The following is a 12,052-nucleotide window of genomic DNA, read 5'->3' on the forward strand; positions in this document are numbered from 1 at the left end:
CAGCTTCAGCCCCAGCCCCAGCCCCAACCCCAGCCCCAACCCGGATCGCGTTCGATCGCCGTCATCGGGACGGAGATCCCCAATTTCCGATTCCCGATTTCCGCGTTTCTCGATCGATCGATGGATCGTCCCTCGTACCTTCTTCGGTTATATTAGTTGACGCAACCACCGCGCGATGATTCTACGAGCTTCGCTATAAACTTGGCGATGGAGTATACACGAGCCTAACGAAGCACTTTGCGAAACTTTAATTATTGCCGGGAGACATTCGTGAGAGAAAGAGGGACAGGTGATCCCTCTCAAGTGTAAACTTTCTAACCTCTCTAACCGTTCGACTAATTTGTGTGTTTATTTTAGAACGCCTCTCGTAAACGTAATATCTTATACATACACGGGAGGCGGGAGGCGGTCGGCTGTTTTATGAACGAAACACTTTGCTTGTCTTGACGTTTCCCGACGCGGATAAATCGATGCTGGTATTTAAATCCTATATGTTAATTGCCGCTTCGCGGAGCGGTAAATCGCGCGATAACTGACGGACTGACCGGAAGCCGCAAGTGGACGCATTTCGCATTTCGCGGCATAAATGATTCGGCGTTGCCAACACTTATTAACAAAACTTGCGATATCGTTAAAAATGAAAATAAAAACTCTGCAATAATATACCGCGCTTATTAAAATAAATACCGATATCATTGAACGATAATAGAAATGCGATGATAAAAATTGGCAAGGTGTAAATCGCTAGAAGAATATATTTCGCACCGAATCTTCTAGGATTTTAACTTACATTCGAAAGCTATGATGTTGCAAAAATTATACGGTGTTCTTTGAAGGAAAGGATCACCTCTCGACTAAACGGCGTTCCATCTTGATCCGCGTATACAGTAGGAGAAATCGAATCTTGTCACTCGCGAGAAGTCTTATTATCCCGCGCTTTTCTACGTACGTGCAATATACATATATACAACGATGATCGGACTCGTAATCGTCGACGGCCACGACACGAATACGTAGTGCTCTGCTTTCCTGAGACCAGCGTATCCTCACGCGTATCCTCACGCGTATCCTCGAAGCCGCGTTATCGCGACACGCGACACGCGACACGCGACACGAGACGCGAGACGCGAGACGCGACTGTCCTCCCAACGTCCCAACACTCGGCACTCTTTTGGCGCGATTCGTTCCCCTCGCGGCGAAGTTCAGAGTTCAGAGGGCGCGCGTCCTTTCTCCTGTCGTCGCGCTCCCTTTTTATCGCGCAGAAATTACAAAGCGATACCGTCTTGGCGGAACTTGCGTACCGGTGGCAAACAACGGTTGACACAATAACAAGGACGGAAAAGAAGGACGAGCGCAATACCTGCTTGAAGAGTTCGGCGAAACACGCGGACGCACAGCTGCCACTAAACTCCTGCTCGAGCGGACGCGAACCAAACGTCAACTCGAAGTGCGCGCGCCGCCGAGAAACTGATGGCAATGAATAGACAGCCCCCCGCCGATGACGACGACGACGACGGCGACGACGGCGACGGCGACGACGACGACGACGATGACGACGTCCCCCATGATAGCCAAATAAAACAGTCCCGCAGACTTGCTTTCCACCTCTCACCCCTCCTCCTTTCCTTCCTTCTCGTAAATTTCTCTCAATTATTTTCTTCGTAAGAAGATGATTGAATACCATACGCGAAATTTTATGTGTTAAAAAATGTGCGAAAACTTTAACAATTAATTTGTACTCTGATTGATGGAGATGATGACTCGTTTAACATATGTTACCTTTTGTTTCGATTTTTATTAGTAGTGCAAAATGTACGAAATTGTCGGATTGTACAATAATATTACTAGAGAAATATCTGGGAGAAAAACGCAGCGGTCACTTTCGCGATAAATTAACTTTGCTAAAAAACTTATTTACAGAAAAATGTGAAGATCCCTCTTTGAGAATTCCTTATACTTTAGCTTCTCATGACGTTAGTAGTACTAGATACTAATATTTGACAATTTCTTTAATTGTAAGAATATTTATCCGATTAAAGATTTCTAAATTATAAATGCATGTTTTTAACATTATATGTTGAAAGGATATTTTTTTCTCTTTATTTTACCGTTCAAATAGCGTTTTTTTTTTTTTAATAAGGAAAGAATATTTTTCAAAAAAGGTCAATACATTTACGCCTTATGAAGAAAAGAAGGTAGATAATGTACTTAAAAGGAACACACACAAAATAGAGTAGTTCAATAAGAACTGTCAGGTGGTACATTAAAAATTTTATTTTTCCTGGTCATATTTTCTCTCTTGAATTTTCTTGCGTTTATCTATTAAAAGCTTGTAATATGTCAAGGTTCTTTTCAGAAATCGCGAGTTCTAAACGTTCTAAAACAATTGCGACAATATGATGATTTTTAGCATAATTCGAGGCAATAAGTGTCATTGCCAAACGCATGACGATATATATAAAAGCGAATTCTATAAAACTATAGAAATACAGAGAGGATTAACTTTATGGAAATATAAAATAGCATAATTCATTTTTGTATGGGTAAAACAATGTAGCCAAAATTATTTACATTATTTTGCTCTCCAAACATGCGTCTACATGTGTCGCTCGCACTTGAGTACATATTGAGTATGTGTACTGAAAAAGTACACAAGTAATAATTTAATGACCATCTATTACAGATCTTTTTGTGTGTATATACGTAACTATTTAATATCCGGAATCATCTCGAAATATCAGTATTATATTATCAAGATCAAATCACGAAATGAATAAACATTTTGTCCGTATCCGTGATGTGAATTGGTCAATTAAACGAATTCGTGATCGCGATGAGTATACACATATAATTAATTATATAATAATAAATATGATGTGATATTATACGCATGCGCATATTTGATTATCGGGAACCTTTTACGAAGTATGCTACATTATCGATTGCTGCTAACATTATTGACTGTTACTGACATTATCGACTGTTACTGACATTATCGACTGTTAATATGATGCAAGTTTAAACTTCGTCAACGAGAAGTTCCTGAAACGAATTTAAAAACCGTGACGTGTGTTCTCATTTCCATGAATTATTAATTAATTACAGATTAATAGCCTTAATTCACTTATTACATAATTTATGGGTACATGTGTATATAATATGCAATGAATTATATTAATAGTTATTTAATTAATTCCACTAGCAAAAAATTGAGTGAGAGTTATAAAATTATTAATGTATACATTACTCGCGTACACACTTAATAAGCTATTGTTACACTTCAAAATTTTAATGAATATATATTTATATAGCAATGGCTCATATATTCATATTTAGTTGTTTTTTAATACATTAAGGGTAAAAGTTGACAAAAACTTACACAGCTCGGATCATTTTGCTTTTGATATATAAGGAAATTTTTAGATCAAACCCTGACAGGTTTTCGAGCTGACATCACACCGTCGATATCTTATCGGAGTAATGCGTTGACAACGCAAGATTTAGTACGACTATAAAAAGGTCTTACCACCTCTTTAACATCTTTAACATTCTCCATCATCTCTAACATCTTTACAAATATCGTCGTGAAAATATGACACTCTAAATTTAGAAAAAATTCTAATTTCGCGTAAAATTACGCGAAATTGCATCTTATATACGCGCCATATATTATACCATCTGAATTAATATTAACAAAAGTGTCATGTAGGATAACGTCGCCTTTTTTACAATAGTTTCCATCGGTCTTCGGCCTTTTCACGGGAGTCAGTATTCTCATTGTCAGTCTCTTTGAGATACTGTATTAACTATTTGTTCATCGTGATAAAAAAAATCTTATAAATATTGACGATCAATCTCTCCGTCTCCTTTATTACGATTAAAATATACAATAAAGCAGATAACTTTGCATGAATCTTTCAAAGACTTGTAGCTTCACTTGACGACACTACATTACTGCATCGTATATATGTATGTGTACAAAAACTTTTATCAGATAATACTTTGATGGAAATATGTCGTGTTGCATGCATGCGACGAGTTAAGTCAGTTAATAAATTGATAATTTGATGGATTGTCGACAAATATGACGGATATAAAGACGAAGGCTCCGTCTTAGTCCCAGTTACTTCTATTCGACAGCATACGGTGATAATTTACGGGAGAAGGATGTCTAATATCACCGTACAGATAAAACCGTGTCTTGAAACAAAGACTATTACTGATGCTGTTATCAAGAGTAATAATAGCATTTACAAATTATTCTCATTTGAAGAAGTGAAAGAAGTAATGAAACGCGTATTGAATGACGACGTCGCTGTGATGGAATATGCTATTCGACCGTATTCCGACGGCAAGCTCGGATTTCTCGGCTCTCATTATCGTCTCGAGGTAATAGCTTCGACGAAGAAAGAGGAAACCGTCGCTCTCTCGTTCTTTCTCAAGACTATACCTTACGAAGTGCCCGAGCAAGCCGATTACGTGATAAAGAAGGGCGTCTTCGAGAATGAGACCAATTTTTATGGTATCATAATGCCGTTGCTCCGCGAAGGATACCGCGGAAAGCCATGGGCGCCAATGTGCTACAAGGTGACAAACAACTTGATGGTATTCGAAGAGTTGGGCCGTAAGAGTTACTCGACGCGAAATAAGCTTTTCGACGAGACGCTCGTGCGCGCGGGTTTAAGCGCTATCGCGCGGCTTCACGCCGCCTCTTTGTTGGCGGAGGCGCGTCTCGACGTACCCCTCAATCGATTGCATCCCGACGCTTTCGCGGAGAAAGGTTTTGCTCGTGACGAGATGACGCGAATGTGGTTGGAACCGGGCTTCGATGTGGCCGCGGCCGTAGCCGAACGTCAAGGACGCGATCCCCATCTGGTACGCGCGGTTTGCGAACGGATATATGACATTACGGAGCCGTCGTGCACGAAGACGAACGTGGTCAGTCACGGAGATCTCTGGGCCAACAATCTTATGTTCAATAACGACGTGCCACCCAATTGTTTGCTAGTAGATTATCAACTGTCGAGATATTCTCCCTTGGCGCATGACATTGCGCAGTTTTTGTATCTGTGCACGGACCGAAGTTTCCGAGAAGCGCGGGAGTACGCGATGCTGCAGCATTATTACGAGACGTTATGCGAGATCCTAAACGCTCACGAAACGCCCCAAAAACCCGCCTGGTCAGAAGTGGTCGAGGGTATGGAGGAACAACGTTTGGGCGCCCTTATTACCGCGGTACTCTACTTCCCTACGGTTTTAATGGATGAGAATCTCGGCGCGCAAGTCATGAACGATTCGGCGTCTTACGCCGAATACTATTTTCGAGATAGAAAGAAGTTTGTCTTGTCGAACATGAAGAAAGACTCGGTCTACGAGAGAAGGATCAACGAAGCCGTCGTCGAAGTAGCTGAGCTCGCCTCGCGACTAGATCAATTACCGAAACCGTCTTAAAATCAAACATGTAACATATATACAATTGATTGTTACGCACATTCTAAATCCTTTCATTTCGTAGAAACGCTTTGTAGTATTTCAATTAGCAAGTTAACAGGAAAAAAACTCATTTGTCTCGAGAATTGATCAGTTTATGGATCTCATCGTAACATGGCGATCTTTCTATGGATCAATGGACGATGTTGTCTTGATCGGGAAGTACAGTGGATAGGAAGGACCAGTCGTGATTGATAAGCTGTACGCTCAATTCGTCCGTGTCCTCATCTTCGTTGGTTGGTGTGACCGCGGGTTTTGTCAACCGCGATATCTCGTTATCACTTAAATCCGACAAATCATCTCGAGCTGAATCGTCGTCACTGTCTCTGAAAAATTAGGAGAAGGTTGACATATGACGCTGCATGCAAGCGTTTAAGTACGATAACTTTAACGTAAGTAATTTGCAGTCGAGTTAATCCTATATATACCTAAAACATTCGGCGTTTCTTAAACGGTTTCTCGACGATTGTTGCCCCGTCAACGACAAGACGAATGACGAGCATAGCAATTTCATCGGCGGCAAAGTGTGAGCCGATACACTGAGCAACTGAAAAAAGAAAAAAGATAATAATGATAATAAACTTGCATAAGCAAAATAGAAACCGATTCGATTCAGAATTATCAGTTAAGAAAAAAACTTCATGCATAGATACTGATGCATATTGATAAAGGTCGATAACCGTTCGAATAGACGGTCGACTAATTAGTTTTAAGACTGACGCGACACATCTCCGAGTGAAAATTTGTGCAATTCCCGTAATCTTCTACTTCAGATCTTCAGATCTAGGTTGATCCGTCTCTGTCGCAACCCACACGAATATTCACCGTAACGTATGTTTTAGGACAAACGAATATATATATTACTCTAGATAGCTAAGATACAAAATGTACTTTAAGAGATCAAATGCACTTGAAAATGGTTAAAAAATAAAAATTTTTTACTTTTAAGGAAAAAGTAAATAATTTTCTAAACACATTTTGAGCTATATAAAATGATTTTGGATATATCTATAATATCTATAATACTTAAAAAAATGTTGAACATATAGAAAAGCGTCAAAGGTTTTGGAAAAACTCTTCATGTTTTTCGATCTTTATCTTTTTCTTAGAAACCACTGATCTGATTGTGTTATCATTTTTTAAAAATCCGTTCGCGATTTAAAGAAATTATAATTTTATTAAAAGTTACAAACAATTAAATTCGCTACAAAAGTTAACTTTATTAAAATTATATTCAATTCAATTCGATTCAGTAAAAGAGCTTACTCGACAAAAAGTATCGATCAAAATGTAGTAAAATCGATCAAAACATATGAGAAAGAATGTGAAAAGAATTTATTTGTATACGTTAATTCAATGTTGAGAAAAAAAAAACACATAAAGATAAGTAGTTTTGCCATGATTTCGCAACTACGTCTGCTCTTTTAATCTTGTCTCGCAGTGTAAAAATAACACATCGAGGTTCATATTCACCATCAAAAATTTTCATTCGAATGAATAAATATTTTCAAAAAATATAAGACTTACAAATTCTACACATTGTAGAATTACCGTAATATAAATATCTCCTTTATCAGACCACACACAAGAATTATATTCTACGTAAACACTTCTTATCTCATCTCTTACGACGCGACAACAATTATATTGTTGATGCGTCTGGATCATGTATTTTTACGTTTCTCACTTTTAGGATGACGCGAATGCGATGTAAAGACTTCAGTCAAATTTCAAGGAACCGTATGACGATAACAATCGCGAAATTGCGAAAAACGACCGGGACGGTCGGAGAGTGTAGTTTATTATCATTACAATTGAGACAATTACCAGAAGCACGCATAAAGTCTGGTCTTTCCTTACGCCTCTATTCTCGTAGTAACGCGATCATTAGTAGAATATTTGCGCTTTAACAATAGGTTAAACGTGGAAAAGAAGACATCCTACTCGCTATTTTCAGCGCAAAAGTGTTATTTTTAGCGCGCAAGAAAAAATTAAGTCTCTCGCAATCTCTATTTAATGCGAATGATACACTCAAAAAAGTGGTATTGCAACTACAGCAAAAATTTTCTGGGTGCGCAAAATTAACTGAGGTACATAAATGATTAGCAAATACTGTGATATCGCATATGTTTCGCATTTAATCAATCTAAGTGACAGAGACAGAATTTATATCTGAACTGTTTGTGAAATTTAGAAAGAATGTTTTTCTGTGGCGCCTATCCATGTTAAGGCCAATCATACTTGTTATAAAGTTTGGCTGTGGTAGACAGAAAAAATTAGCGGCAAGAAACAAATGAATATATAATCCTCACGTCTAACATATTTGTATAACGCGCTCAATCTATCTAGCTCTTTTAAACAATTTTTCTCAATTTTTCGATGCTGCAGTTATAATTGGCAGTTATATTTCTCACAAAGATCGTTCTGTAGTATCGAAACTCATATTTATCCAATGCAGTGATTAACATTTGGCAATGGGACCTAAATTTTCTAGAAGATATTATTAGAATGTTGCTGCTATAAATTCTATATGTAACAGACAATATTCTAACAGATACAAAAAATAGCGATAAATTTTTGTTGTGACACCTAGAAATCTACCTATATCAGCAAGACATTTTTTTGAGTGTACTTTAACGACTATAATTACTTGAAAAACGTCACAGAAGTGTGTGCATAGAAATGAATATTAAAATAATAACATGTCCTGTATATGAATGGAAAGAGAATAAGAAAATAAAATAAGAACTTTGTAATTTCAGTGAAAATATGTATCATAAGACACAAACATTGAAAAGTTTTAATAATCGTTAAAAAAAATTAAAGAAATCTCGTAAAATATTGGTAACACAATATCAGATCGAGACAGATTGATCTAAATTTTACGTTCTATACTGCTGTGACATTTTATTAGCAGGTGTCAATGGCAACAGTCGAGACGGTCGTCGAAGAAGATAAGACATTGTTCCTACTGGCCTGGTTTTACGTTTGCAAGCAATCAGAGACAATTCTGCGGCATCGTTCGCTATGCGAAAGGTGTTTCATTGTGTAATCAACGTTGGCGAAATATTTCAAAAACGAGATACGAATTTTATTTTTATAATGTCATTTATCATCAGTGATATTTTTTTATGAGATTAAAGTTTATCTGCATGGAGTCACTTAAGCGTTTTTAAATTATTTCAATCCTTTTAATAATGTATCTTTTGCGTGATGTCAAAAAATATTTAATCGTGTTGACCAAGTCAATAAAAATGTTCAAATCTGAGTAATTACAAACAAGAGATTATTCGAGATTCACTTATATACTTATAAATGCTATATGAATACGTGCTATAAAAATACATCGTTTACTTAAAAAAAAAAAAAAAAAAAAAAGGAAAAAAAAGAGGAAGAGAAAGTAGACCTATACTTTTATCTAAATAAAATATGTAGATAAAATACTAATTTTGTTATACTAATCTTGTAATATTAATCTTGTTACGTGTGAAATATTTCCCCAATATTGAACAAGATGCTTTAATTAAAGTAAAACATATCCTCTATAATCTCCTCATTACAGATTAAAATGAATTCAACGATCCAGTTCTTGCTCATCGTCAATCGTATTCAATGACATGCACTTGAAATTAGGAAAATATATCCTGAATACCTTGTTTTCATCAGGAATGAATAGCGACAATGTTGCCTTTAAAACGCGTCCGCGTCTCTGATAGCAGTGGAATAACACGTTACGTCCCGCGTGTAACTAATTTCGATAAATTCCTCGGCACGAGATATTTCACAAGTTTATTTTCGAAACGGATTAATTATTCGACACGGACGCGATGCATCCGTTACATCGAGCGACCGGCATTCGTCCTTATCTGCCTTTTCCAATACCGAACCGCCTCACTCCGTTCAATTTGTCGGACCACTTTCCGCCCACGCGAAGAAAAGTCAAGACGACTGATAACATTCATCGTCTCGCAAAATGTTAAAATCTATACATATAAGAATACACAATGAATAGATGCTCTACAGCGCGCCGAAGCTATAGATATAGTTTGCGATACAGCTGTGACGCGAGAGACATAGGATTTCCAGCGAAGTTTGCGAACTGTTGTCCAGTAGTCCTAAAGGGACGACAAATAGAACGCCGTGAGAGGGTGGGAGTTTCTATATTAAATCATGGCGAGACTTCTGTTGAAAGCCAGTCGTTCGCGAAGCGTTGGGACACACGTGAAAGATCTTTTCCGCTGTCTCTCGACTATTTCACGAAAAAGATTACCCGACTATAATTTTCCGCATACAATCCTCATTGTTATATTGTCTGAACGTGGTGATTTATCGATCTCATCGTTCATGTTGGATACAAAGGCTGGGTACTACCGTTAATACAGTTCTGTGAAAAATTATGACGAATAAATTTAAATTAAAATTCTTTGCTTATTGAAGGAGAAGGCTATTCGAGAAGATTTTGATTGTGAAGAAAAAGCCGACTTGGGAAGATATCGAGAGAAATCCAGAATCGGGACCTCTTTAAGCGTCTCGCCAGAAGAATAGCCGGTTTCTTGAGAATGAAGCTGACTGGATTAAGATTGGTGGCGTGCCTGTTTACAACGATATTATTTGTAGCGGCTGTTTTCGGATATCCTGCTAGTAACAGCGAAGCAGTAAGTACTGTATCGCAATATCTCATCACATTAAACGGGAGCTGATATTGAAAACGATGCGGGGCCCGGAACTTGTGCGGATTGAACAATTTTCGATCGTCGAGGGTTTCGCTGATGTAACGCGCACGAATGGCGCACGATTCCCTTTTCTCATACCGAATATCAATTATAAGAACTGCGACTCTAATATTTTTCTCCATTGTGGACACGTGGGATGTACATAATAATGTCGAAACTATAAGTGGACGTTGGTCGTTGAACGTTCCTCATTAAATCAATCTTTATTTGACCGAGAGTGACGACAATGTATCTAATCATATTGAGCCGTAGGTGGTGATCTTGTAAACAGGAAGACTTTCGCCAAGACTCTTGATCTTTTCAGAAGCCGTTCGATCTTCGATTTCGATTAATGCAGCTGGTTGTCATTATATCGGATAATTGTTCTTTTACGTCGGATAGCCTTTTTCGGAAGGATTTTTTTCCTTCTTCTTACATTCTTAGCAATCATTTTCTTAAGTCGCGGTAACATTTTTTTTTGTTTTTCTTTGTTAGATAATCCTAATAATTCTGTTTAAGCTATACAATTTGCAGGCGATCGAGAACATGAGGCAGATTCCACAATGGCATTGTCTTCGTTATAGAAAGTTCGATTTTGTTCGTCGCTGTCGGAATTACCGTTTAGGAAGAAGGCACTGACAAATGGACATTCAATACGACCCACGATTGACAGCCGCGATGTTTTACGCCAAACTTCGTCGTCCTGTCGCGCAGAACATGTCATTTCAAGTCCTTAAGCTAAATAAGCTTAAGTATATTTAAATTATATATTTTTAGACTACATATATGACACGTAAATGCATTCATGTTAGAAAACAGAAACAGCTGATATTAGTTTTGTTCAATCGATAAAAAGCTGTATTAAGTACAATTGACAATCATGACAAATAATATTCTTGGTTATTTAATTTTTATATTGATAAATCTTTATCTTTACTCATCTATAATTTCGGAATTTTCACAGAGTATAGAAACATTTATTTTTTCATCCATACATTCCAAACTATGCATGAATTATTAGAAATTGAAATAGTTTTTATATCATCTTTTAAGAATATGTATAAATAACTTATTTACATGAATTGTTATTTCATATACTTTGTCAAATATCATTTCTTTTTTTATATTTACATTAGATTATTTTAATCTGCAAAATTTATTTTGCAAATTATGTCCGTCTATTTACTTAATGTAAACTTGATCTCAATTATATTGAAAATTTCCTTTTATTATCAACAAACAACAAATAAATGCTATTTTTGTTGTATCATTGATAATATTGGCATATCACGCTGTGCAGGAATATCACTAATAGATAAACATAAAAAGAATAAGAATTCTACAAGTCGCGGATATATTTCAAATAAATCAGACAAAACAGATTACAATACTGTCTATTTGAACTAATGTTAACTGCAATCTGTTTCAAATAGAAATAATCTTTAACAAATATTTATTATTAAATAAAATTTTTAGATATCCTAAATTTAGAAAATTTCTACATGCAGTGCGCGACAATTGTAGAAATCTCTGTATAAAACAAATTTTTAAATTCAAAATTCCACCTACTTCTTTTACCATCCCTTTTGCCAATGTGCCAAGATGTTCGTGAACTTGTGCGATAGTCTGCTCTTTGCTCGAAGATATTTGAGTTGCTATAAAGTTGGAGAAAGCAGTCAGCGGTATGGTTCCCTTATTTGAAAGGATTTCTAAAGAAATAGCCGCTTCAGATTCTGGCTCCAATGTGAGCAATTCCTAAACAGAATGTAATATATAATAGAATACAGACAGATATTATATTTTCAACTTAATGCGATTCGCATATACATACATACATACATACATATATA

At 36.8% G+C, this 12,052-nt stretch overlaps 3 protein-coding genes and 1 long non-coding RNA gene across 8 annotated transcripts in view; 2 read left to right on the top strand and 2 right to left on the bottom strand.

Moving 5' to 3' along the window:
- Positions 1-1,496, bottom strand: part of LOC115241944 (calcitonin receptor-like) — a 75,208-nt gene extending 73,712 nt beyond the window's left edge. For 2 of the 5 annotated variants that reach the window (XM_029817921.1, XM_029817922.1), the window contains exon 1: positions 791-1,491. The gene's annotated coding sequence lies outside the window, so the exon portion shown is untranslated. Of the gene's footprint in view, positions 1-790 lie in introns of all 5 variants that reach the window. The other 3 variants (XM_029817924.1, XM_029817925.1, XM_029817923.1) reach the window with 3 other exon arrangements.
- Positions 1,497-2,252: 756 nt separating this feature from the next.
- On the top strand, positions 2,253-6,086 carry LOC115241940. The gene has a single exon (XM_029817916.1). The coding sequence runs from the start codon at positions 4,168-4,170 to the stop codon at positions 5,449-5,451; it is 1,284 nt and encodes a 427-aa protein (XP_029673776.1). The 5' UTR covers positions 2,253-4,167; the 3' UTR covers positions 5,452-6,086.
- LOC115241939 (WD repeat-containing protein 75) overlaps positions 5,508-12,052 on the bottom strand; it is a 9,984-nt gene continuing 3,439 nt past the window's right edge. Inside the window, exons 13-15 of the mRNA XM_029817915.1 lie at positions 11,772-11,957; positions 5,919-6,037; positions 5,508-5,816 (exon numbers count right to left, since the gene is read on the bottom strand). Of these exons, the coding sequence (XP_029673775.1) occupies positions 5,624-5,816; positions 5,919-6,037; positions 11,772-11,957 (498 nt within the window). The 3' untranslated portion in view covers positions 5,508-5,623. The remainder of the gene's footprint in view (positions 5,817-5,918; positions 6,038-11,771; positions 11,958-12,052) is intronic.
- Positions 10,088-11,105, top strand: LOC115241941. Its single transcript, XR_003884982.1, has 2 exons — positions 10,088-10,145; positions 10,787-11,105. It is a non-coding gene; the product is annotated as an uncharacterized LOC115241941 (long non-coding RNA).

Source organism: Formica exsecta, unplaced genomic scaffold, assembly GCF_003651465.1.
Source record: "Formica exsecta isolate Colony F162 unplaced genomic scaffold, ASM365146v1 scaffold543, whole genome shotgun sequence".
NCBI lineage: Eukaryota > Metazoa > Arthropoda > Insecta > Hymenoptera > Formicidae > Formica > Formica exsecta.